Source organism: Haliotis asinina, chromosome 10, assembly GCF_037392515.1.
Source record: "Haliotis asinina isolate JCU_RB_2024 chromosome 10, JCU_Hal_asi_v2, whole genome shotgun sequence".
NCBI lineage: Eukaryota > Metazoa > Mollusca > Gastropoda > Lepetellida > Haliotidae > Haliotis > Haliotis asinina.
Window position 1 is genome coordinate 53,928,373 of NC_090289.1, and position 27,591 is coordinate 53,955,963.

The window sequence follows — 27,591 nt, forward strand, 5'->3', positions numbered from 1 at the left end:
ATTTCTCGGGCATCGGCACGTCATATAATTCCCGAGAGCAAGGCAGTAGTTTTGCCGGTAACAAATATTTCCACGCAGTTTTAAACTATTGTACTTACTTGACAACGGGCAGTATATTATTGCAGCTGTGTAATGCGTGGTAGCGTTAAATCCCAAAGTGTTGATCACTCAATGCATTTGGTTACAATATAGACCAAATTTCTTAATACCTTTTCATTTTTCAGAAACATGTATTTCTTTCTTGGTGCCAAACCTGGATAATTACTCTACGAGTTATCCGGTAAAGCATCGAAATGACCAAGTGACAACTTCAATGGTTGCACTACAGGAACAGGAAGTGCTCTGCTCATATACTCATTACACTCACTGCATAAGATACACTATCTAATGAGTGTAGCGAGAACATTTTCTAAAATGTCCATGTCGTCACCGATTTCGTTCCAAAGTGAAATATATGATAATCATGACATATGGATGAAATATACGATTGTTAAAATCTAGACTTTTATTTTTGAAAATAATTGTCCAAACAGATATTCGAACCCCTTCGGGTCGTTGTTAGATGACGAAGTACAAAGACGTCATCCAATCGTTGAGGCCGACGTCATCATCGAAATGTTGTTCCATGCAGCAGGTCCGTCCAGTTCAAGGTTTCACAGAGTTCTGCAAATATTTATAAATTTTACATCAAATATTATTTATACACAATAGCGATATTAAAGGTTTCATATGTGTCCGTGCCCAGTGTATACATGGACATGTGCCGCTATGAGAGATACAGGACTTGTATTAACACTGCAACCATACCACAGGACGTTAGTATCTGCAATGGTTAAGTCTCAAGGCAGAACAACAAACCAGCAACACCTTTTCAGTCGGACGCAAGGAAGTGAAACCATACATGTGGTGTTTTACCCTACAGGACTTTATAATGTTCCATTTATATCGCACGTCAAGATTCATGTATCCGTCATATCAATTAACATGTTGTTCATTCAGCAGTTAGTATGATTTGGTATATTGGAGCTTTAGCCTAAATACATTTGACATAAGGGGATATCGATTCAAACAACGTTAACGTGCAACGTTCTGTGAAAAGCCCACCATCCACAAGTCACCAAATGTACACTTTACCAGCATCACCCCTGACATTGAAATACACATGGATAGCGTTCATAACTTTGTTCACTTAATGTGTATTTGAAGAAAACTTACAGTGTTCACTTGGCCATATGTACCGCTTCATTCTTTTACAAAACCTTCTGCCCATATCCCTGATCCTCAAACACCATTCCTCTAAAAGGCTACTTTATGATGTTAGGATTAACAATACCAACGGGAAAATGATAACAACCTAAATTATTACGTCGCATATGCAAGAAGAATACATTATCTGGGATTTGCAGTGTTTTTCAATATCTTGTCAAGGTAATGTGAATGTAACTATGAGTACTGGACACTTAGATGCAATTACAGCTAGATGTAATTGCAGCTGGCATGATTACAGTCAAGAATCGCAGGGATAAAAGTATGATACTTACCACTCTTGGGAGTGTTCACTTGCCTGGCTCTTGAATGTTTTCGGGTAAGTGATAACTGATAACAGTGGCATTATCACGAAGTATCCTCTCAGAGAAGCTAATAAGCGAAAGATACACTGCGATAGGGCTACAGAGATGACGCAAAGAGTGAGGGGTCTAGAGATACAACGTCAGCTGTTAGTTCCATTCAGCCACAGTAGCGATCAAACAGTTTACAGTCCAACATTCTCTGCATATATCAATCTCACACAAACACAAACTCCCTTTTCACATTATGTACGTACTGACATAACACAATCCATCTCAGAAAAACACTTTCATCAGGAAAATGAAAAAAATGGAAATCTGTCAATGCTATGAACCCTTTTATTCTATTCGTACACAGATGTACAGTGAGTGAGTTGAGTTTTACGGCGCATTCAGCAATATTCCAGCTATATGGCGTCAGTCTGTAGATAATCGAGTCTGGACCAGACAAGCCAACAGCATGAGCATCGTTCTGTGCAATTGGGAACCGATGACATGTGTCGACGAGCCTGACCACCCGATCCCGTTCGTCGCATTTTACGACAATAATAGTCGCCTTTTCTGGCAAGAATGGGTTGCTGAAGGCCTATTCTACCTCGGACCTTCATGAATCACACAGATACAAGTACCATTGCGGAGATGTATTCCGCTACCGTCATATCCGTTGGAATTATGGTGTAAAATATTCATACAGTTGAACACATCACGCACATGCAGGTAATTTTGAATGTGAAGATCGAATATGTTCCGACTCACCATATATGTATGGGCAACTGAAGTGAACGGTCTCCTCCACAGGGACATGCCCCCTGCTGTTGATGATCATCTTCATCTTCAGATGTCTGGTGGTTAAAGCGTCCTGCAGTAACATGCCAAACATTGAACAGACAAGTATCAAGTCAGTAAACATGAAATACCTATTTAGTGGACGTCAAATCACACGCCCTAACAAATGCTTCAAAGTGCGTGACGAAGTTATTGTACGTATACATAGTTCGATGTTGCCATTTTGTTTGGAGGATGTGAAGGAAAGAAATTTGACAAACAGAGAATTAAAAAAGTTATTACCTCCGCTATGGATTCAACCTCTCCACAGGAGGTGTTGTAGCGGAACACGGCAGCATACCCCTCACACCAGTCAACAATACCGTCATTAGGGTCAGGCGGGGTGGGTGCGAGGGCTAGCTTACAGTCGGGTGTCTCTCTGTGATCTTTGATGTAGATAGCGGTGATGGCGTTAATGCTTCGAGGAGGGGTGATACAGATGCTGATGTTGTTGGGGTTACACTGACTGAAATCTGTAGTGAAAGTTATTATGGTGCTATTTAAAGATGAGGATAACATAGACATGCATTGATCTGGTAAGGGCGGATTGCCCTCAAGCTAACGCTAAAAGGGTATAATTCTGATGCTTCCAATGGCCCAACTTGCCCCCCAAAAAGAGAATTAAGTTGCCAGACAACAGGGTCTGTAAAGTATACTGACGAGCAAATGAAACTTTCTCCTCGCCTTATTTTTTTCACCAAAAACAACAACTAGAAAGCGAAGATTGCAAGTTATGACTTGTGAAACAATGGTATAGGCACGTGCTAGGTACAAACATTCGACATGGGGTCAAATTAGAGAATGTATTATCACTGGATCCACGCGAGAAACACAGCAAAACGTGAACAGAAGTCTGCAATAGCAGCATGTCCACATCTGGCTAGAATACATTCAATTACACGTCTTGTGACTGAAGTTGTGGGGCGTCTGATCATGTCCGCTGTAATACCGCTCCATTTTCGGCAAGTTCTTTAGTCATTTGCTGTACTGTAACTGGAGAATTCTGTCTTCGTCAACTACCTCTATCAAGGTGGTCCCTGAAGTGCTGGATTGGCGACATGTCAGTATAGGTTCATGGCAGATCGTTGACGTTGTTGACGTGAAAGAAGTTCTCGATGTCTCGGGCGACGATGTCTGTATGTCAGCAGCGTTCCTCGGTACGTTCGGTAGGCCCTGATAAAATAGGCCCGTAGCCTCCTTGCCACTCTCCTTCGACTCACTGGGTGACGTGTTTTCGTGCCCATTTACGGCATTTCGATTCCCTCTCGCTCCGCTGACGTTAACCTCGACATTGTAAAGTGGGTTTCTGCAGAAGTACGATCTGCTCTTTACTGTTACTTACTACAATGTATGCGCGTACATTTTATCCTTACTTGCAAAACACGTGCATTTTACCCTTTTTTATGCAAAGTTTTCAAGATGTTTGAGTGCTGCTGTTGGTCTTACTGTTGGCAAAAACTATGGGGCGGTTTTCATTCGATGATATTTTCTCATGTTAATATTATGAAAGATTCTGCAACAGAAAGTTTCTTTGCATATCAGTATATGTGTAGGCTCAAATGTTTTCAAGGAGAATTGTAGAGGGGATTACTTGTAATACGGATAAATAGATGACATGTATCGTACATGTTGCCTTGTCGCAGAGTTCCCCTGTATAGTTCCTGTCACATGCACATCTGGCCAGTGTCCCGTTAGACATACACGTCCCATGGACACAGTGGAGGCTGTCACAGCCAGATCCTCCTTGTATGTCATCTGAAAGTATAAATCTCCATGTCCTCAATACAGGTCTCACGCTTAGTACAGAAATATAGAAATATCGAAATATATTGCAATATTACAACAGAACCAAACTATTTATCCAGCTGTGATTTCATGATCACAGCATTGGGCTGAACGTTAATGTCTGCAACTATGGTCTATAATATCTGTAATGTACTTTATAAGGATTTTGAAGGACAATGGTTAATTAATCCTGGATCCATATATGATATATGTACACATTTTCGGTTTCAAAATACATGTCAACCTGTACGTACAGCATTGTTTTCTTGGAATGAAATTTGTTTACGAACATTTTAATTAGGATGCTGTTATCTGAACATTCAGTTTGATATTCTCACTGTATTATATTCCAGTGTTACGAATGTTTATGACATAACGATGATTCCAGGTGTTCAGGAAAATGTGAGTGAAGTCTGTTCCGTAAACAGAGACGTGCATTGGACATCACATTTGTCACTGGTGCGTGATAGATTGGTGCCTACCTTTGTGTGTGGCACAGTTTGGTCCTATATAAGAACTAGAACACCAGCAGATTCCGTCTTCTTGAAGACATAAACCACCGTTCTGGCAATACTGACCAAGACGTCCACAGTCAGAATTTACGGGATCTGAAAAATGTCGAAAATAGGTACTGTAAAATAGACCCAACAAAAGAAATACCTCGAGCGAAGATTAATCTTCAAATATAGCGTACATATGTCACTGACGGGATGTGTTAGCGTGTGTTCATAATTTCAATACTGTATTGACGTAGTCACATTTATCTATCTTCCCTAGATTACTTACTGTCATCGTCGTCTACTTCAGTACTCAGAGATTCTGTTTTGGTTCTACTGTCTTCATCTGTGTTGACGGGCCATGTACAGAGACATGTGTTGGATGTACTTAGTGCCATGTTTCTCTGTTTTTCTCACGTTCATTTATCTGTCGTGACTGCACTTGCCTCTTTATTGACGTAGTCATTTCGCCTCTGTACTTACGGTCATTATCTTCAATGTTCACAGGTATTGTCAGGTTGTTGATGAGTTGACTGCTGTTGACTGTGATGATGAAACTCTCTGAAGGCTCCATCAGCTAAAAGATCAGGTCAATGATTTATTATATTAGTCTCCAACCGGAGTTCATTCTTGTCCGAGTGAAGGCGTTGTCGGTTTTACATGAGTATTCTGCAAATGACAATATATGTACAACTACACTAAAGACTTCTGACTTCCGGGTATTAGATGGGCAGTTGACATGATACAAAGGTATTCAGCGTATGTTTGCTCCTTCATTCTGATGACGTTTCGCAGAGTACGCTTGCTCGTTTATCCTGATGAAGGAGGAAGCATACACTCCGAAATGTTGTGTTTTCCACAATAAAGAAGTTGACATCCATAAATCTTGCTTCTCTTATGCCGTCCACTTCTATATGCCTTTCTAAGATTCAATATTAATATGTTGAATCAATTTTCCTGTAGTAATCCTTGTCATTACAGAAGAGCTTCCTTTGGCTTTTAAGGAGTATGTAGGTTGGGCATGGGTATCTTGTAAGTTACAGAAACTGTGGAAACAGTCAGAGTCAGCAGTGACTCCAGTCTACTACCACCGTCTATCCGTTCTACTAATTAAGCTTAATATGTACCGGAATGGTGACGCCGAAACAGCTGCATTTAGAAACACAGCCTTAGGTATATCGATGATCGGAGATCTTTCAAAAACCAACATCCTGTCGCTTGTACTGTTGCATTCCGAATCAGTGCATGCAAGAATTCTGAGTGACGAAACCCTTCAAAACCTCGGCGACAACATTCCCTTTACGGCGTGTAATACTGTTAGCTTCCAGCCGGTAGTGTCTAAACCTTTGAGGAATTATCGAGAATGCATGCTTCACAGACCGTGATACGATGCTGTTAAAAATTTGTAAGAAATAGATTGCAGTATTCATTTCCTCAGTATACCTTTAAAACTCATTTATAGTACACATTTAGAACAACCGATGTGCATGAGTTGGGACGGTGCCCGAGGTGCTTCAAGAACGCTCGACTGTTAGTGAAACAACAGCTGATCATAAACACATGCTAATAATATATAGCGATTCGCGCAAACCCTCCTGTATTTCCATTGCGTATGGGGTGCCTCACCTTGTCATCGATGATGATCACCCCTAGTATGAGTTGGTTGTCTCCAGCCGCGAATGTGACAAGTCTAGGAACTGGGACATAGTCTTTCCCTGCAGTTGCGGTCACGTCCATGGTGTTGACTAAGAGGGTAAGTTCTGTCTGTATGAGGAACCTGCTGGAATGTTTATACAGGTGAATCTGTACATGTTGTGTTCCCTCCCTCGTATTACCGTAATGCCAAAAATACAGAGAAAACCCTGCAGAGAGAAATAAAAACACACATTATACATATTTAGATAGTTTTCATACAGAAAGCTTTCATTAAAGGAACTCAGTCTGGAAAAGTATTTGTTTCTGTTCTTGGTGTGCAATCATCTGTACCATCATGCAGACCTTATGCTGTTGAGAATAATGATTGATCAGTGAATAACATTGAGATAATGTTATTTCGATGTTATTTCAGTGGAAACAATTCTCCAGTCACTGTGTAAACACGTACTCAGTGACGTTAATAATACTGATTTGAGCTTGACGAAATATGGCTGTGTCAGTCTTGAATCAAGGAACACATCATTACGTCATATGAAACTTTTTGTCCGCACAGAAACGATTCGTGACAATTGTGATGTTTTGAAATATGTAATGTTTCGATAACATGTAAATGTAAACAAAATACAACATGCCCAAATCAGAAATTCCACGTGACATTTTCTGGCTTTGTTTATTCCTTACAGATCGGGATATTTTCTGTGACACGGTTCAGCATAGATGTAATTCAAGAAACAAACTACCCAAAGTGAGGTTGTGGTTTTGTTCACTAAATTGCTACATTCACTGGCTTCTAGTTATTATGGGTCCAAATGGATAGAGCGCTGAGTGTGGATTTTAACTTCCACTTTACACATAGGGTGTGTATTTTCACCTTATAAGAGTGGACTCACCCGGTCTTCTGTATGGTGCTATAAATTATGAGCGAGTTCTAAATTCGCTCGAACTGTATATATGTGTATAATGGAAGGTTGTTAGGATGTACAGCGGGATTACTACTTCGGATTTGCGCTCATCTGTCTACTAACATCAGCTTTTCAAGCCCAATCACTCAGGAAGCCTCGTCTACATTGAACTTACCACAGCTGTCAACATTCTTCAATCAGTACATCTGTTTTTAAGGGGAATATCGAAACTTTGGTGAGTTAATATTTTAGATTTATGACCCAATATTTTAGATTGTTTACTCAGTTGTATTGCATTGGAAACCTGTACTGTTTCATGCCTCGTAACCTTGTTTACTGTTTATTCAGTATAGTATTAAATATTACATAGTCGTCTGTGTTTTATTTTGCTGGTTTAAAGTCGACTCACAAGTCGTTTATCTCAGTAATTTCTAAACCATAACAATGAGCACAATCAAACATCAGTAAAGTGAAAACCTTAAACTGTGGTATCGCCACTCACGTTCATTGTCGAGGATGATGATAGTCACGTTGATGTTTGGATCTCCCCCGGAGAAGTCTGTGAGCATCAACAAGAACTCCTCACTGTCTTCTCCAACCTGGTACACGCACAATCAATATGGGTCAAGGACAATACAAAGTACGTATATATGGCTTAAAGTAATGTCCATGATACAGCAGCAATATCCCAATGGAGTGTTTTTAAACATATATTTCTTGTGGCTATGGAAAGGGGTTCTGTCGCGTTTACTGCAGTTATTTGGCGTTCTTATCATTATCAATGAAGGGAGACAGCAAGGGTTGTTTCCTTATTAAGACCTCATTCTCATACACTCGTGCCGGGGTATTGTGATGTGGTGTTAAACTTCCATGATGGTATTAATGTCATTAATGTGAAGCAATGATCATTACGTTTACGCCTCTTCAGCAACTCATTAAATATATGAAGCTCTAATAATGACCAGACTGTTGTATCTGTTTTTTCTCAAAGATTATACGTTATGTTCACGACTGATCACAAAGAATGTTTCACAGACTAGTTTCACAGCCTTCTTCTGGAACAAATTATCTTCATTGTCAAAATAATATTATATTATATACGTACATTGTCATCTAGTATCCTGAGAACAATGTCGAAGCTTGTTCTGTTTGACGTTACCACTTGATCTGTCTTGGACGCCCCTATGTAATCCTGCCCAGCTGTAGCCGTGTCATCAGTCGTTGCGTACTGGAAGAGGAAATAGCAATGCAACCAATGATACTGATAGGATAAGCCCGACTATAGATCGTAATGAAACATGATGGGAAGAGAGTAATGCCAAAGACAAAATAAGGTCGCCGTTGGTGAGCAAAAGGTGATTGCTTGACTAAGTCATTTATAAAGCCAGATGTATATTGTGACATGGCCTGATTGTATTCAGTAGGAAAACCTATTACGTGTGTGAATATACCATACAAAACGTTTACAGGGTGACTTACACATCTTGTGTCATCATGTTGCACCTCCGATGCATAATAATAAGCGCCCTCGTCCTTAAACTAAAAAATAGTTTGAGGCAAACGTGCCGTTTACTACACTATACCTGTGTCTAGAGCGAACTGTAGTTCTTAAATACAAGGGTTGTTCATATGTATTAACCTGTTCAGTCTCTTTAAACGAGACAGCTTTGCCATATTAGCAAGCAAGAGTGTATGCAAGATTGAGCCTACCGAGAAGGTCCACACGCCAGTTGGGGGTAGGTCCTCGTTACTAGCAGTGACAACCAGGAATCCTGCAGCCTCGTCAACGTATGATGGATTCTTCACATATATCGAAGCTGAAAATGTAGATGATATGTAGTTGAGAGATGAAGTTGTTTCATGAATTTTAACGTATTATTCCAAGCCTGGACCAGGTAATCCAGTGATCAACAGCATGAGGATAGACCAACGCAACTGGACCACGATGACGTGTGTCAACCAAGTCAGCGCGTCTGACCACTCGATCCCGTAAGGCGTCTCTTACGACAAGCATGGGTTACTAAAGATCGACTTTGTAATTACAAATTACTTGTGATAATTGGTACCCAATTTAGACTTTGATACTGAAGATGCTTTATCAGGATCTTAATTAGTATACTTATTAATATATTTGGTCAGAGCAATTCACTCAACGTGTCGCTCTGATGTCCAAGAAATCATGGTTAGTCCAAACAGTGGAATGGAATTTATGGGACGTAATCGGTATTGTTTCTGAAAATCGAAGTTTTTAAACCGTGCACCAAGTACCTTGACGTTGTCTATTAGAAAGGCATGCTCTGTTGGTAGCTGATAACAAATTATCTAAAGAAATATAAACATTGTGATGTCTCACGGAATTGTAAATATCTTTTCATAGCCCATTTACCATTTGCTGGTGGTAAAAGAGAGCACAGGAAAATGATGACCAGAGACTTGAAGTGGGATGACATGTCATCAGTATCTGAAAATACCGGATCAAAGTTCAGTTTAATATTCAGATATGGGTAAATATCGTGACAGTGGGCAAAGTGATACAGGGGCTATATTTTTAAGTCAAACAAACATCATGGATGGCAATAGAAAACTTGAAATCAGTATTTCTGACCATTTGACCAACACTAAATGCAGCAGTAAAACGGCTTGGCAAAGATTATAAGACCTTCAGTGTTCACATTCGTTAAAACATAATCACATAATAATACAGATTATCACATGGGTTAATTAACACCTTCAGAATATCTATTACAACGGAAAAGTGCTTCACACAAGTTTTTAAAAAAAATATCCTCAAATTTAGTAATGCAACTTTCATTGCAGCTTTGCTTTTCTCAAAAAAAATCCTTTTGCACTAAATGAAACCTCGGTAAAATAAAGAAACGGTTTATTTCCATAATCGAACGCTCTTTGTATCCCTCACACTGCAGGTGGAAATAAGCAGCGACGGCGATAATGTGTAAGTGAACATTCACTACAACACCAAACACACACTAAACACAAGCATCCAGCATTCGGACGGCAGTACTTACCAGGCGTAGCCAGCACAGACTTTCAAATGATCTGCGCTGACTGTCGGGTGTTTTTTGACTCAACACTTCATGTCACAGTAACCGATGTATGTGTATTGTCGCTACTTGCTAGAGATCTACACATAGGTCTCACAATGCCTGAGTCACGTGGTTCATTGAGGAAACTAATAACACTGACGCAATTCTTAAGCCATATTTTTTGCATTGTGTGGCGTTTGATGTTCTCTTTCTGTATGAACTGAATGTCAGTCAACAGCCGGCTCACAGTTAGGTATTGACCTATTGTAGCTAGATGAACAGAGAGGACTTTTTTTTATGTTTCAGTATATTCTCTCGTGGTTATGGCGCATTTTGACACCGGGAATTGTTGGGGAGTTGTAGCTTCTGGTGAATTAATGACTGATTATCACTGAATATATATCACTGGATGTTGTTACTGTAGTGATACAGCGTTCACTGGTACAATCAGGGCAGTCGCTACCACTCTAAAAAAGCCCGAGCTTACACATGCATGATTGTTGCTAAAAAGGTTGGGCAAGGTCTCAATACAACTTAAATATAAAGCTTTGTAACCTATCGGGATTACACCAAAAATGGTTTGCTACGAGCCTGACAATGCATGCTTTAGTACAATGAAGGGATATGTGCATACATCCTTCTGGGGATTAGTAATATGAAATTATGTACGTGTGTAGTGTGTTGTCCCGGAGCGACAGCATATGTGGGAAGCATAAGAGGCAATTACCTACGTCCATACTACCGACATACAATGATAGTGAAGGTGTAATGACTATATCTGATGGTCAACATTTTCAACGTCCAGGTCCATGTGTGGTGTTTCTATCGTGCTAGACGAGACACGGAGAACACTTTTCATTAAATTGTTGATTAGCATTGTTACCCATGGAATTGCCTGCCATTTCAACGGCTACCCGAAGCGGGTCCTTGGTGTCCACCAAGAACATTTAACATGTGGTGTATTGGGAATACGTAAACTACATTCACGGTTCCAGTGCAGTCAGGATAGACTATATCGAACATTGAAATTCGTATTATTTAAGCATGATTCTGATCGACGTGTCTATCGAACGATAATCTGTACTGCTGGTGCATAGTTCATATGGCTAGTAAGCTGGTGTTACTGACATGATGATCAGACATTATATTTGGGGGCTTGTCCCTGTACACTGAATTCCGGGCCTTGAAAGACAGCACCCATATCTCCCTGGACGTCAAGCACCCCGTGTCACATGAGGAATCCTGCCTTTGAAAATGACTCCATATCCCAGCAGCTTGTCATTTCACAAATGACAGCACAAGTGAATACAGATACATGAGTGTTCAGGAGGGTAGTCGACAGCAATACGAGAGACCATACTGTGTACACCTCTTATCATAATAGCGTTATTTCCATTCTTGTCAGTATTGCTTTCTACATCATGTCTGTTAAATGTAAAATGTTGAAAGTGAACCTGATGGACAAGGGGACATTGTTGCATTGATCATGATAAAAATACAATTTAGAAGTCAGCAGTTGATCAAAAACTCCAACTTAAGTTGTTTTGAACATGTATTTATCTAACTGACATTACCATAACAATACACACATGCCATGTATTTGTCTCCCAGTGAGGACGATTAACTTAAAATTAGGATTAATCTAAAGGCTGTCGGTACAGCACAATGAGTTAACAACATATCCCACTCATCTGACGTGAGAAAAGGTGATTTGTATGGTGTTCGATATTTCTGTAAGAATTATTTTAATTATTTCAATATTCAATTAATACCCGAATCGAGCTTCTATCAATGGGATTCCATCAGTCAGGGCATACATGTGAGGAACGTGCCAAACATGTGAGGAACGTGCCAAACATGTGAGGAACGTGCCAAGCAAGTGAGGAACGTGCCAAACATGTGAGGAACGTGCCAAACATGTGAGGAACGTGCCAAACAAGTGAGGAGCGTGTCAAACATGTGAGGAACGTGTCAAACAAGTGAGGAACGTGTCAAACAGGTGAGGAATGTGCAAAACAAGTGAGGAACGTGTCCAACATGTGAGGAACGTGCCAAACATGTGAGGAACGTGTCAAACATGTGAGGAACGTGCAAAACATGTGAGGAACCTGCCAAACATGTGAGGAACGTGCAAAACAAGTGAGGAACGTGCAAAACATGTGAGGAACGTGTCCAACAAGTGAGTAATGTGCAAAACAAGTGAGGAACGTGTCAAACATGTGAGGAACGTGTCAAACAAGTGAGGAACGTGCCAAACATGTGAGGAACGTGCCAAACATGTGAGGAACGTGTCAGACAAGTGAGGAATGTGCCAAAGTTATATATGGGTGGTCAAACTGAATTGTTAAACTGCCTTCATTCAATAGGTACATGTCACTAAGCTTGTTGACGAAATAACATATAACATGATATAACTGTAACAAAATACAAGCAAGGAAACTGTTTGAATGCATCATGACAAATGCAAAACGAACGTGCTGAGAATAAGGCTACGAAATCATTATCTTCAAGCAAATCAAACAGAAACGTAAAGAAAGTTGAGATGAGATGAGATGCCTCTCACCTAGCCAGCAGGAAGCAGTCGGTGGGTACCCGGTAGGGATGTAAGGAATCTTGGATAAAGTGACTAGTGGATAAATGCAGATTGTTTTTCCCAGTGACCTCGTGTTTTATTCCAGTGTCAAGGATAAGGGGTCCAAAAGTCAGAAATGAACAGCAAAGTAGTTTAGGAAAGGGTGAAAATACATGGGTCTCAGTCCATGAAGTCCGTTATTACCTAGGACAAAGCACAACGTGACAGTGTGCATTATCTAGACAGCAGGCCCTGGTGTCTAACAAACTCTTAATGACGTAGCTGCAGCGGATGAATTTGTCCGTTTCATTCAGGACTACCCAACCAAACACGTGTAGATGACTGACATCGCCTGTTAATCTCCCCTTACCACTGCGATCTGAGTTGGAGTACCATCGAACGTGGACAAATGAACACAACGTTCGGTTTTTGAAGTGTTGATGAATCCCTTCGAGTAGTGTTACCAAAGTCGTTAACGAGATGGAGTTGATATAATAATCACATGATGGACTTCAGGAAGCATCTGTCATTGTGACCACAGCGGTGACATAAGTTGTGACATGGACGAGGCTTATGACCTGCAGTTTGTGAAGAAGATGCTGTCATGGTAGAGGAGTGCTCGGTTCGGTCTGAAGCTGTTCATTCCCTTGAGAGATAACCTAGCAGGGTCTTCCCAACACACAGCCTCAGCCAAGTTGATTCAGGACAGGTAATCACTTTTGTCATCAAAGAGGCGTTATTATCACTTAGCAGATGCCCTGGTGTCAATTCTTGTCTCCTGGTGTGCTTAGTAAGGGCATATGGGTAGGTCTCCAATCCTTTATGCTTGCTGCAATGCGATCGTCTTCCTCATAGTAAAGGAATACTTCCGATCCATCAAAAACATGTTTACTTAACTTGAGTTTCCAAAATTCATGATATAGACTATTGCCGTGTATACAATATGACCTCCTATAATATAAACTGTTGTCATGTATACAATATGATCTCCTGTAATATAAACTGTTGTCATGTATATAATATGACCTCCCATAATATAAACTGTTGTCATGTATACAATATGACCTCCCATAATATAAACTATTGTCGTGTATGTAATATGACCTCCTATAATAAACTCTTCAAAAAAAGAAACGCAAAATGAAATTACAAAAAGACACTGGCAATTTTGTACACATATGTAAACTCAAACATTTTTTAGGGTTGCACATTGTTTCTTTGGATGTTTTAGAAGATCATGCTTGACCAAATGCTACCAAAAAATATTTTGAACGGTTTTATCGGGATTGTTATGATGTTCGTGGATGTCATGCACGAATAACAGGCACAATGATTGTTTCTCACGTGTAAAGCACGAGTAAAGCATGTGACTATAAACGATCCCAATGAATCTCACAATTTCATCTACGATCTTTGCAAGTACTCTACACGAAATTGGGACGTCTCAACGCTGCTGATCGAAATAAGGCAATTGGACGATTGCAAGCTGGTGAATCAAAGAGTGAGCACAATAACTCGATCGTGGGGTCGATTTCGTCAAACAAATTTGGCAAATGACCGTCCAAGATCAGGAAGACTTAAAGTCACCACCCCTGCCCAAGATAACCCGCTTACGTGACCGCCATCATCCCGTCCGGGACACAGCACAAGATCAGTCCCGAAGCCCGAGGAGTGACCGATCAGTCTCCGAGAAGTAGGAATACGTGCCAAACGTCCAAAAGGTGCCCCCTCCTTGACACGACTACATCGACGTCGACGAGTGAGATGGTGTAACACGGTGCTGCCGTGGAACCTGGCAAACTAGAGGCACATATGGTTTAGCGATGAATTCCGTTTTCTCTTCAAGCGACGTGATGGTAAAGACCGTATTTACAGACGACGTCATGAACGTTTTGCTCCTAACTGCATCAGACAGGTGGACAGATTCGGTGCACAGTGTTATGGTGTGAGGAGAGATCTCATACACCCGCAGGAACTTGTGCTAGTCCCAGGCAATTTGACAGTCAATCAATATATCGACCACATTCTCCGTTCGCACGTCCTTCAACTTGGCAGTTCTTCCAACAGGACAACACCAGGCCCCACCCAGCACGTGCCCCCGTGGACTACCTGGCCAATAACAACATCAGGGCACTCCCCAGGCCTTCCAGATCCCCGGATCTGAACTCAGTGGAACACCTTTGGGATCAGATCGGTAGACGGGTACATCAACGTCGTAATCCACCACAGAATCTTCAACAGTTCTACATGCTGCAGGAAGCATGGAGAAGGATTCCACAACAATACATTCGATCTGTACCCAGGAGTTGTCGGACAGTGGTAGCAGCTGGAGGTAGTCATACGAGGTACTGATTTCAACACCACCTGGTGGACAGTAGTAATGTCTGTGATGACTGTTATTCTATAGATAGCAATGCAATACCTGCCTCATATTCATGCTGATAGCTGACAGGTTTCCAGAATCAGGTCACGAACCTCTGCATTGAACAACTAAATCAGGTTTTACAATACTTTACTAGAAGACGACTACATTACCAAAGGACATTTTACCGAAGATTTGTTCAACAGTCAGTGGAATTCACGTTACTGAACAAATGACAGTCTTACGGATAAACACATTTAATTCTTACAAATACTTTACACCGGATAAGTCATTGTCGAGAACAATAACATGCCAAACATACGGGTCCATAGAGTGAAATTGTGCTGTGATATTTTCAGGTTTTGTGTGAGAAATAGACCCGTTGTCACTGCATCGGTAAATAGGTAAAGTATTTTGATTTTGAGTTCGAAATTTGTTAACTTTCTAAAATTCCCAAACGTGATTTGACCGGTACTCTGTCCACTGGCCTATTACATGACGATCCTTTCGTTAGTATCGGAAAGTCCAGCACAGGTAGTTCAACCAGCTGACTACCAACAAACACGAATCCAGTTTGAAGTTTCTTTTTGATAAATGTGATAAGATTAAAACAGTCATGTGACACGTCCACGTGTTAGATATCTGGTAAGAGCATAACTCACGGACAGTGAGCCTTTCCTGACTATTGGTGAGTTAGTGCAGTTAACATGCTTGAATTGTTCCTATAAAACTTAAAGCCATCGTAACATATAATGTGAGTGTGGTACTGCTACACAGCAAGATGTATCTACGAGAACTAGGTGCAGCTTGGTTATCATAAATCTTGACAAGTATTAGGCCTGGATATTCCCTGTCGAGACAATCGTTCATGTTACCATTTTGTGAACACTTTGTAGCATGTCGTTTCATGAGTGGTACCTTTACATCAGAATATTCACTTGCAGGCTCAAGGATGAGTAACAAACACAGTTGACTAGCTTTCATGTTGGCTTTTTCTGTGTATTGTGGCTAGCCCCTGTTTACATACGACTATCCATTAACATTCATTCTGTTAGAGCGTTCGCCCGTCACACCGAAAACCCGAGGTTGATTCCGTATATCGGAAAAAATGTTTGAAGCCCATTTATGGTGTCCCCCGTCGTGATATTGATGGGATACCAGTAAAAACTTCGTAAAACTAAACTCACTCACTCACTCATCCACTTACACCCAGAAACTCGTCCAAAACATATCCATCCAATCCAAATCAATGTCTCCCTTTGTCCTTGTCGGTACGACTGGCTCATTCCTTTGATGAAGTTAGACAATGAGAGAGAGCTATATCTGGGTTCCTGATCACTAATCTCCATCACATATTTCTCCGCCAGCCACAATGCGAGCCCTGCTGGTGTGTTCCTGCCTCCTCGTAATCAGCATCTGCGTCTCCGCCGACCTGCTGGCCACGTTGCAGACGATCCACAAGTCCGCTGCGTTCCACCAACTTCCGCCTTCCGAGCAGTTGCTGCTGGTTGAACTTATGTCCGAAGCTGAGGCTGACCAGCTGCATGCGTACGTCAGACACATCGGCATGGACCGCCTTGTCGCCATGATGGCCCGTATGTATAATATATGAGTGAGGGAACGTGGTTCGACGCTGGTTCGAGGCTCCTTACATTATATGACACAAATTAAAGGTGTCAGTGTAATGTGGGTTCAAAACCTTACAGAACCTCGGGTGTATGTTGTCCATTGTGGTAAACCCCGCCCCAGACCATCCGGTGTTGTGAAGCTCAGTAGGTTTAACTCACCACCAAAGGAGTAATTCCAGAGGGCTCCAACACTACAACAATATGTAACGTGAGTTAACTGTGTACTTTATTATGTGATCATCTTTCACCACAATATATGTTTATTCAAACGCTCTTTTTTAAAGATTTGCCCGAGCATGAGGCTAGCCTCCTCTTGAAATACCTGAATGCGGTGAGTTGGAATTATGCTCCAGTACTTCCACTTTAGAACTTGGAGACATACTTTGTAACTACTAATTTTGAAATTTTCAGTTTTAGCAAAGTAATTACGAATGAATACAATACTGACAAACAATATTACCCCGACTTGTTGGGTTAGGAAGACGGGGACGTACAGTATGCCATGGGGTTGAATGAACTGGCAGGGTACACATGTTCAGCAAATTAGCCATCATGAATGCGTCATTCGGCCAAGTGGGGTAGACTGCTGGAGATGTGTTAGAGATATCCTTACCTTGCCACATCTCTGGTCATGTGGACAAGGCGTTCGACTAGCGGATACACTAATATGGGCACAGTGTTTGGTTCGGCTAGTGGGGATAGACAGCTGAAGGGGTATAGTGTTTGGATCGGCTTGTAGGGTCTATTGCAGGTTAAAATAGTGGGGTAGGATGGTATAGAGGGACTGAATGAAGTAAAACCGTGGAAACGCATGATACAATCACATTAGTGGGTGTTGACCTTTTGGGTTAAGTAGTTTGTTCAATCCGGTAATCCCTGCCACACCAATGTCCTGACACAAGATGACACAAGACAATGTTTGTAATACAGACATGCCTAGGTGTGTCATTGCTCGTGTCTTTGAGGCAGCCTCTCACATTATATATGTCCATGTTCAAGAACACTGTTTGTATTTCAGGAGCTTCAACAGGAGGGTCAAAAAGGCAACTAGCTACAGACAGAGTTGGGTGAACGTTTCTTATCATGTCAATAAAGACATCTGAAGAATACATAACTATTGTGTTTCCAAGCTGATGGATTTGCCACTAAACTGAAAGTCAGATTATCGTGTCATGGCTATTTCGCGATACATGCCGCCGGTTCATAGCAAGCAGTTCAAGCTCTCCATAGGAGTATATTGTTTAACTTTAGAAACAATGTCTGTGCATTGGTATTCAGTGAGTGAGTGAATTTAGTTTTATGCCGCACTCAGCAATATTCCAGCTATACTGTATTATGGCGGTGGTCTGTAAATATTCGACTCTGGACCAGACAAGCCAGTGATCAACATCATGAGCATCGATCTGCCCAGTTGGGAACCGATGACATTTGTCAGCCAAGTCAGCGTGTCAGACCACTCGATCCCGTCAGTCGCCTCTTACAAGCATTGGCTTCCTGAAGATCAATTCTAACCCGGAGCTTCGCGGGTATAACGGTATTCAGAGTTTACAAAGTATAGAACCAAATGCAGCTTAATGTGTGTAATATACACCAAAAGTTGAAATAACCACCTTTTGGCTTCAATGGCACAACTCGTAATATGTCCACTATTCATATGAAGGTCATGGCCACTTTCTTGATGGATGTTGCCTACACTGTGGGAGGAACTGTATTATGTGGTGCATTACACGAATCAACAGAAATGTGATGAAACACGGACGGGAACCGTCACACTAGGGTGTTTATTTACAGAAGAACATACACTGCGCCGTGACAGTCAGTTGGATATCTCCATGTGATACTACAAAGTTACAAGTAACTGACTGATCTGATATTAATTATGAATATAATGTGAATAATGTAGGTGAAGTACCGTGACTGCAAAAACTGTATCTCTGACACATGTCATCGTCGAACAACTGCGTAGGTCTTAGAAAGTCATTACTCAGCTGACGTAGTGGTCCCGTGTAGATAACAAGATATAAAGCTATTACTCAGCTCTTGTAGCGGTCCCATGTAGATAACAAGATATAAAGCTATTACTCAGCTCTTCTAGCGGTCCCATGTAGACAACAAGATATAAAGCTATTTCTCAGCTGTTGTAGTGGTCCCGTGAAGATAACTAGATATAAAGTGATTACTCAGCTATTGTAGCGATCCCATATAGATAAAAAGATATAAAGTCATCATTCAGCTGTTGCGGTGGTCCCATGTAGATAACGAGATATCTACATGGGGCGAAATCGTCCGATGAAGCCACTAACTTAGTTTAGTTCGATGCTTAGTTCGATGCGTGTCAGATTCGTATTGTGCAACCATCTCAGGTGTCCAGCCGACGTCTGACTGCAATCTGTCATCTGCCCAATGCGTCCATCACCAGTTCGATTCTCATCGGATGTTAACATGATAAGTAGTACCATCCGATTGCTATCTATTGTGACATCGGAGGGTAAAGTCGAATGTCATCCGACACATATCGCATAGCAAGCGGAGATATCTGATGGCCAATGGACGCCAAAAGGAGTGTCAGCCGGACTCAGTCCGCAGATTTTCATCGGACACTACAGTGCCAAGATCCTGAAGATGGATCCAAGAAAGAACAGAAATGTCCGAGCAGAGAAGGCAAAGAAGCGACCTGCAAGAGGCCTTTACCAGCAAGGTACTCCTTTATGTTTTAATGTTCTATAGTCTGGTTCATAATTATTGAGAATTTTTCTTCTTACTTTGAGCTATCCTAACACCTCAACTGATTCACTGATACTTAAAACTAAGTAATGGTATAAGGGAGGTAACTCATCTTGGCCTACTGAGTATAGTACAATTAGAGTTACCTCCCCTGAATTTGTAGCAGACGTCATTTTCCTCAGCACTGTCAACAATGTCTGCTGAAGATAAAAGAAGGTTGATTTTTGAGTTGTGTAATCAAGGAATTGATGATGTAAATACATTGGCAGAGAGAACAGGAACTCCTCTTTCTACTGTGTATAGGATTAGGAAGAATTGTAAAGAGGGAAAGGATTTTGGGCACCAGAAAGGAGCAGGGAGACCCAGAAAATTGGACTTCTCAGATCGCGTCCGGCTGGGAATTTTAGCGTCTAAAAAGCAAAGGGCAAGCATCTCCAACATCAGGTATGAAATGATAGAAAGGGGATCAACAGTTGTATCAAAATCTACAGTTAGAAGAAATTTGATTGATCTTGGATGGGAGAAAAAGACTGGAATTCCTTCTCCTCTCATGAAACAAGAACATAAAGACAGGCGTGTTGAGTGGTGTTTGGCACATGAAATCTTTGACTGGGAAAATGTGATTTTTACTGATGAAAGCTCAATATGGGTATATCCCAATAATGTGAAAATATGGACAAAGTCTGCGTCAGCACCGTTGTATCGACGACCTAAATACAGCCCAAAGTTTCATGTATGGGGAGGGATATCCTTATTAGGAACGACCCCGCTGTGTGTGTTTGAGGGAAATCTGACAAGTCAACGCTACACTAACATATTAGATAATTTTCTCCTTCCAAGTGCACATGTGTTTTATGGAAATGACTGGATTTTGCAGCAAGATAATGTTTCTAAACACACCGCAAAACATGCCAAGCAGTGGTTTCAGGAGAAAAATGTGACTGCATTACCATTTCCTGCATATAGTCCTGACTTAAATACCATTGAGAACATTTGGGGGATGATGAAGGAATGTGTGAATCAAAAGGGGTTGACAAAAATTGAAGACATGAAGAGAGAAGTGGTCCGATACTGGGACAGCATAACTCACGAGACACTAACCTCTCTGATAGGAAGTATGCCTACCCGTCTTAGACTGTGCCGTGAAGCTCAAGGAGACTTGATAAAATATTAAATTGTTACCTACACAACATGAAAAGGTCAGTTCACTTTCACAATACATTAAATTTTATCTGATTTGTTCTCGTTTAATAATATGAAATGCTTCAGCTATTCTCAATAATTTTGAACCATACTGTATTTCATGTGCATATTAACCAGTGTGTCTCACTGGCTTTATGGCCTGGTTCTGGTAATTTTTTTTCGCGACTGCCTGTCCTTAGGGTGTAGGCTAACTCTTGAGAGCAGGTTTAAGAGCTCTGCTGGCATTGGTACCTGTCTTCGTGAGCCTTGGTGCGAGACTCTGGAGTAGTTCATCAAAAAGTCCTGGCGTAGCTCTCAAGAAATTGAAATTCAAGAATGCCGCTGTATCCTCCATTCTCAGTTTAGTCTGAAGTAGTGCCCATATAACATCCTTCTATCAGCTTGCAGCCATGATCGAACCCATAACGACGTTGTCTTTTTCTCAGGAAGAGTCAAGGGTCATTGAATCTTGTTGCATAGTCTGCTGCTGCGTCAAAGTCCAGAGATGCATGGTCCATGGTCTTCAAGCCCGAACTCAACCACATTCAGCATTTGCTGGATGACCTCGGCCTCGCTTACATTGTCGTCAACCGGCGTCCCAGGCCTCAGATCAGCAGTCAGGCCGCAACAGAATTAACAATGGCCCAGTTTACTTATTCAGTCCATGCCGATACGGTGCAGAGTCGTTATGCGGGTTCATGATGGCCAGAGCAGATGTTGAAGACAATGCCCAACTGGGAACGGACTCTTTCAGTTATTTAACTTTGTATGTCAGAAAACATTTTAGATATTTTACAGAGTAAAATTTGACTGCAAATTATCCAGAATCACATGTGTTTTCTAACATTAAACTTGGCAGATTAGATTCGTGAAAGTACAACGCGTGCCTCTTTTTAGAAAGAATACAACACTAACATATGCATGGTTGAAACAAGCACAGGTACTTGGTGTTGTGTAAAGGGCACTTCAAAGGTGACCGTATAATGCAGTATGTCCATCATGTTCAGTTAGATTTTCTAATGAAGCAAAACGAAGGGAATGCTTCACACCGACTTTGCATACGTGGTCATTGTTTGCACTGATTTGGGCTTTTTTTTATTTCAAACAAATTGTTTTGAAGTGATTGTTTTGCAGTCACATGTGAATGGCTGGTCCGAGGCTAATTTCTCCTGTTTCCATTATGTTGAAAACGTCTCCACTGAAATAGGGTTTCCATGGCCAACATGTCTGGCCTCTCAGTTTGGGCCATTCTAGTCTCCAGCATACAGATTCTCTGTAAGCCGTCACATGACTTACGCGCAGTTCAGGTTAAAGTTGCCTTTTATGTAAAAAGGAGATCGAGACTGAATATAGATATTGTATTGAATATTTCAGAATTTGTAAATTTCTTTTATATTTGAAGTGTAATTTCGTTTTATATATCTCTCGTTTCGAGAAGGAACTGCTGTCTTTGATTGTAAGAAATGGTTTTGGTGCACCACTGACGAGAGTTTGCACTTGTTGTCTTGCAGGAGGCCATGACGCCATTTTGTTTCCGCAAGAAACACATTTCTCAGTCAGAGAATTTGGAGTGAAGCAAATAGAAGCTCACTTATGCATCGAAGCGACTAAACAATACATTGTCGTGTGCAGTATTCTAGAAACCTATATCACAAACAATGTTGTTACTTTATATATGCAGCCCGCCATCTGTTGAAGCAGGGCGCATCTCACGAGAGCCACCTATCGACTTTGATATAATACAAACCAGAAAGTCTCACCAGAGGGAAATGCAGTATCTTAGTAATAAATATACATATTATGGACACCACCACTACCCATGCCCACACTATGGACAACATCACTACCCACACTATGGACAACACCACTACCCAGACTATGGACATCACCACTACCCATGCCCACACTATGGACAACATCACTACCCACACTATGGACAACACCACTATCAATACTGTGCACGACGCCACTATCACTATGGACAACACCCTATCCACACTATAGACAACACCACTATCACACTATGGACAACACCACTACTCGCACTGTTCACAACACCACTACTCGCACTGTTCACAACACCACTATCACACTATGGACAACATCACTATCCACACCCACACTATGGACAACACCACTACCCAAACTATAGACAACACCACTACCCACATTGTGGACAACACCACTACCCACACTATGGACAACACCAATACCCGTGCCCACACTATGGACAACATCACTACCCACACTATGGACAACACCACTACCCATGCCCACACTATGGACAACACCACTACCCACACTATGAACAACACCACTACCCAGACTATGGACAACACCACTACCCACATTGTGGACAACACCACTATCAATACTGTGCACGACGCCACTATCACTATGGACAACACCCTATCCACACTATAACACCACTATCACACTATGGACAACATCACTATCCACACCCACACTATGGACAACACCACTACCCAGACTATGGACAACACCACTACCCACATTGTGGACAACACCACTACCCACACTATGGACAACACCACTACCCACATTGTGGACAACACCACTATCAATACTGTGCACGACGCCACTATCACTATGGACAACACCCTATCCACACTATAACACCACTATCACACTATGGCCAACATCACTATCCACACCCACACTATGGACAACACCACTACCCAGACTATGGACAACACCACTACCCACATTGTGGACAACACCACTACCCACACTATGGACAACACCACTACCCAGACTATGGACAACACCACTATCAATACTGTGCACGACGCCACTATCACTATGGACATCACCACTACCCACACTATAGACAACACCATTATCACCCTATGGACAACACCACTACACGCACTGTTCACAACACCACTATCACTCTATGGACAACATCACTACCCACACCCACACTATGAACAACACCACTACCCACACTATGGACAACACCACTACCCATGCCCACACTATGGACAACATCACTACCCACACTATGGACAACATCACTACCCACATTGTGGACAACACCACTACCCAGACTATGGACAACATCACTACCCACATTGTGGACAACACCACTACCAACACTATGGACAACACTACTATCAATACTGTGCACGACGCCACTATCACTATGGACAACACCACTATCACACCATAGACAACACCACTATCACACTATAGACAACACCACTATCACACTATTGACAAGATCACTATCACACTATGGACAACATCACTATCACACTATGGACAACATCACTATCACACTATGGACAACAGCACCATCACACTATAGACAACACCACTATCACACTATAGACAACACCACTATCACACTATAGACAACACCACTATCACACTATAGACAACACCACTATCACACTATAGACAACACCACTAGCCATCCCCACACTATAGACAACACCACTATCACACTATGGACAACACCACTACCCATGCCTACACTATAGACAACACCACTATCACACTACAGACAACACCACTATCACACTATAGACAACACCACTATCACACTATGGACAACATCACTATCACACTATAGACAACACCACTATCACACTATAGACAACACCACTAGCCATCCCCACACTATAGACAACACCACTATCACACTATTGACAACACCACTATCACACTATGGACAACACCACTACTCATGCCCACACTATAGACAACACCACTACCCACACTATGAACAAAACTGTTACCCACACGATGGGCAACCCCACTACCAACACCATGGACGACATCACGTATCAACTCATTGCCGTAATCTGCCACTGCGAATGACTGACGGTTTGTAACCACTATACTTCCATATAACACTTCAACGTACTTTATATAGTGCCAATATCCCTGGGTCAGTACTCCTGTGTTACACGTTGATACAAGCGGCTGTATTTCACTCGATTTGCAGCGGTCATTGCCCGTATTTCTAGTCGTTGACACAGAAACTTGATACATTTCTCAATCACTCTTTTCCCTTCCCCTCTGCCGACAAGTTTGTTTGTGATTGTTGAACTATTGTGCGCCTGCACCGAGTTTTGATATCTTTGCGAGAACAAGTAGATCCTTTGATGGACATTACTATCGTGAAGTGCCAGAGAAACGTCGCTGGAGCTTGTGTTGTAAGGTGGTTTCATTGTCACGTTCCTATGTGCGACGCCAGACCCTATCACTGCCATCAGACAGTGACATTCAGATAACTCCTCTCCCATGTCTCCAACTCCTGTTTGACCCGTGAAGGTCCGGGATAGAATGGGCATTCAGCAACCCATGCTTGCTATAAAAGGCGACTAACGGGATCCGGCGGTCAGGCCTGCTGACTTTGTTGACACATGTCATCGGTTCCCAATTGCGCAGATCGATGCTCATATTATTGATGACTGGATTGTCTGGTCGCCGCCATATAGCTGGAATATTGCTGAGTGCGTAAAACTCACTCACTCACTCACTCACTCACTCACTCACTCACTCACTCACTCACTCACTCACTCACTCACTCACTCACTCACTCACTCACTCACTCACTCACTCACTCACTCACTCACTCACTCACTCCAACTCCTGTTTGCCAACGCCGTGCTCACTGGAGACATTCCTGGCAGTGACGTTGGGTAAATATAGGTTCTCTAGGACGTCGACAAAACAGGTTCCTGACTTGGAGATGTCACCGAATGTTTCGGCCTCTGACTGGTCGTTAGTCGTTTCCTGTGGTCCCTTCAGTTGTTTCTGTCACCCTTGTAGATCGGTCTTGCAAGTGTTGATGCACGATATGACGGTCCTGGCGATGTGTTGTTGCACGGGGTCTACCTCTATGTTGACGGTCATCAGTGCTGTTCGTGGAGTTGTGTCGCTGTCTTACACGTTCCACCGTTCTTATGCTGCTAATGAAGTCATTAGCAATGTCTCGCGACCATAATGACCAGCGTGTAGACATCCAACAACTTGCAGTTGATCTCTCGTTAACATGGCCGTAACTGCTGTTTTCAGAAAACAAGTGAACGTTTGCTATTCAAGAAGGTAATGTAACCCTGAATGCATGCATGCATGATGCACATGCATCTACATTTCAGTGCGTGTGTGTGTTTGTGTGAACTCTTCCCATTCCACAAGCAAAACCATTCCGAACCTCAGTCTCAAACAATACTTTATTGAGCAAAACAGGATGTACGAGAACGATTCATGTTTTCCTCAAACTTGACTTCCGGTGTATATGTTGTTTTTAAAAAAGGGTTCAAATACTCCACTGATGCTTAAATGTCATTTCCAATATTACAACGAGATAGCAACTCTGTTTATTTGGAACTTTGTCTTATCTGTGAGCCTAAATAAGCACTGGTCAGTCTTTAGTGTACAGTTTGGGAGTACATGTATTTGTATTCGTTAATCGAATTTTGTCAGTAGCTATTAATAAATTATCAATAGTGTATATGTTTAGTTAAACAAAATTGGAAACATATGATAAATGGAACATTTCATGCGGCTAATGAAATACGATGTATCATCTGTCATCTCGTGACGTGAAAAGCGTCATATTTTTAACACTGGCAATGCCACTCGTAGAAATATCTCGTTTGTCACTAGAGATTCGTCATACTTCACTTGACATATGAAATATACTCTATAGGTTAAACGTATCGGAGTTCTCTCACTCAGTCTCAGTGGCGGTGAAGGTGGCAGGGTGATATACAGCCACCAAGCGTACTACTGCAGAAACAGCCTTCCGATAATGTTACTGTACGAAACATTCATAAAATGGCGATATCAAGGCTGATGCCCATGCAAATCTGTTTCTTCATTGTTTTCTTGATAATGGTGAACTTACTTTGACCTTAATAGGCTGATTCAGTTCGCATATTCCTCTCGTATGTTTCTCTATGGTCACTCAACTCGGACGTCAGGTATCTGTGTAACATCTAAGCATTTAGGACTCTGTTCAATGGATTTGTTGCAAGCACCTTAGGGCCTCGTTAACTGGATTGAGCAAGATGTCATTCAGAACGAAAGATGATATCATCAATGTCAGGCAACGGAAATGTGTTCTCATGATGTTTTCAACACCTAAGATTGTTTCTTTGTCGAGTTATTATACAACATCTATAAACTTATGATTATCAAGTCTTTAAGCTGAAACTATAGCAACATGTAACAACGAATACAAACTTAAGATAACTAGGTCAGTAGGACTCAAGTTTGGAAGTAAAGGATGTCAGTGTTTAAATATTATTCATATTTTAGGTGCATATAGGAAAATATTACCCATTTACTGATTTTGCTTTAAGTTTTGACGCATGTATCAGTCCATCACCGTAAAATCCCTGTACCACTAAAGAGCAAGAAGTAGACCCACTAATTGCATTTATTTATCAAATCCTAGACTTTTTGTTTTGTTTGCTTGTTTGATTGTTTTTGTGTTTTGTTATCGTTCCCATCAATACAAGGTTCGAGGGTATTGCTACATGTAGTAATATGTGAGTAAACATTGCTGAAACATTAAATATATATGTAAGTATATTGCACATTGTAGTTCAGCGGTTAACAGTACTAGACTTATACTGAGATGATAAGAGGTCACAACTCTTCTGTCAACTACCACGTGTGATTCATGTTATCTTCTCCATTCGTGAAACAAACAACTTTGTAAAATCCCCCGATGAGATAGCTACATACTTAAAATATGAAATGTGCCAAATGACAACGACAGCTATCGACACGAAGCGCGCGTATAACACTTACTTCACGTTGACGTAATAAATAATGACGTCACAGTGTTACACTGGACGCCAT

The 27,591-nt window shown here is 41.5% G+C and overlaps 3 protein-coding genes across 3 annotated transcripts in view; 1 reads left to right on the forward strand and 2 right to left on the reverse strand.

Annotated features, from left to right (window-relative positions):
- Nucleotides 1-27,591, reverse strand: part of LOC137298514 (zygotic DNA replication licensing factor mcm6-like) — a 385,641-nt gene that overhangs the window by 67,274 nt on the left and 290,776 nt on the right. The window lies entirely within an intron of this gene.
- On the reverse strand, nucleotides 1,729-16,195 carry LOC137298773 (uncharacterized). The gene is made up of 11 exons (XM_067831049.1): nucleotides 16,150-16,195; nucleotides 15,028-15,213; nucleotides 8,944-9,050; nucleotides 8,339-8,461; nucleotides 7,736-7,832; nucleotides 6,302-6,537; nucleotides 5,159-5,252; nucleotides 4,661-4,786; nucleotides 4,020-4,148; nucleotides 2,637-2,866; nucleotides 1,729-1,770 (listed from the first exon to the last, which is right to left on the reverse strand). The coding sequence occupies exons 1-11, from the start codon at nucleotides 16,193-16,195 to the stop codon at nucleotides 1,729-1,731; spliced, it is 1,416 nt and encodes a 471-aa protein (XP_067687150.1).
- On the forward strand, nucleotides 15,852-17,948 carry LOC137298893 (uncharacterized). The gene is made up of 4 exons (XM_067831254.1): nucleotides 15,852-15,899; nucleotides 16,579-16,806; nucleotides 17,124-17,170; nucleotides 17,858-17,948. The coding sequence occupies exons 2-4, from the start codon at nucleotides 16,584-16,586 to the stop codon at nucleotides 17,888-17,890; spliced, it is 303 nt and encodes a 100-aa protein (XP_067687355.1). The 5' UTR covers nucleotides 15,852-15,899; nucleotides 16,579-16,583; the 3' UTR covers nucleotides 17,891-17,948.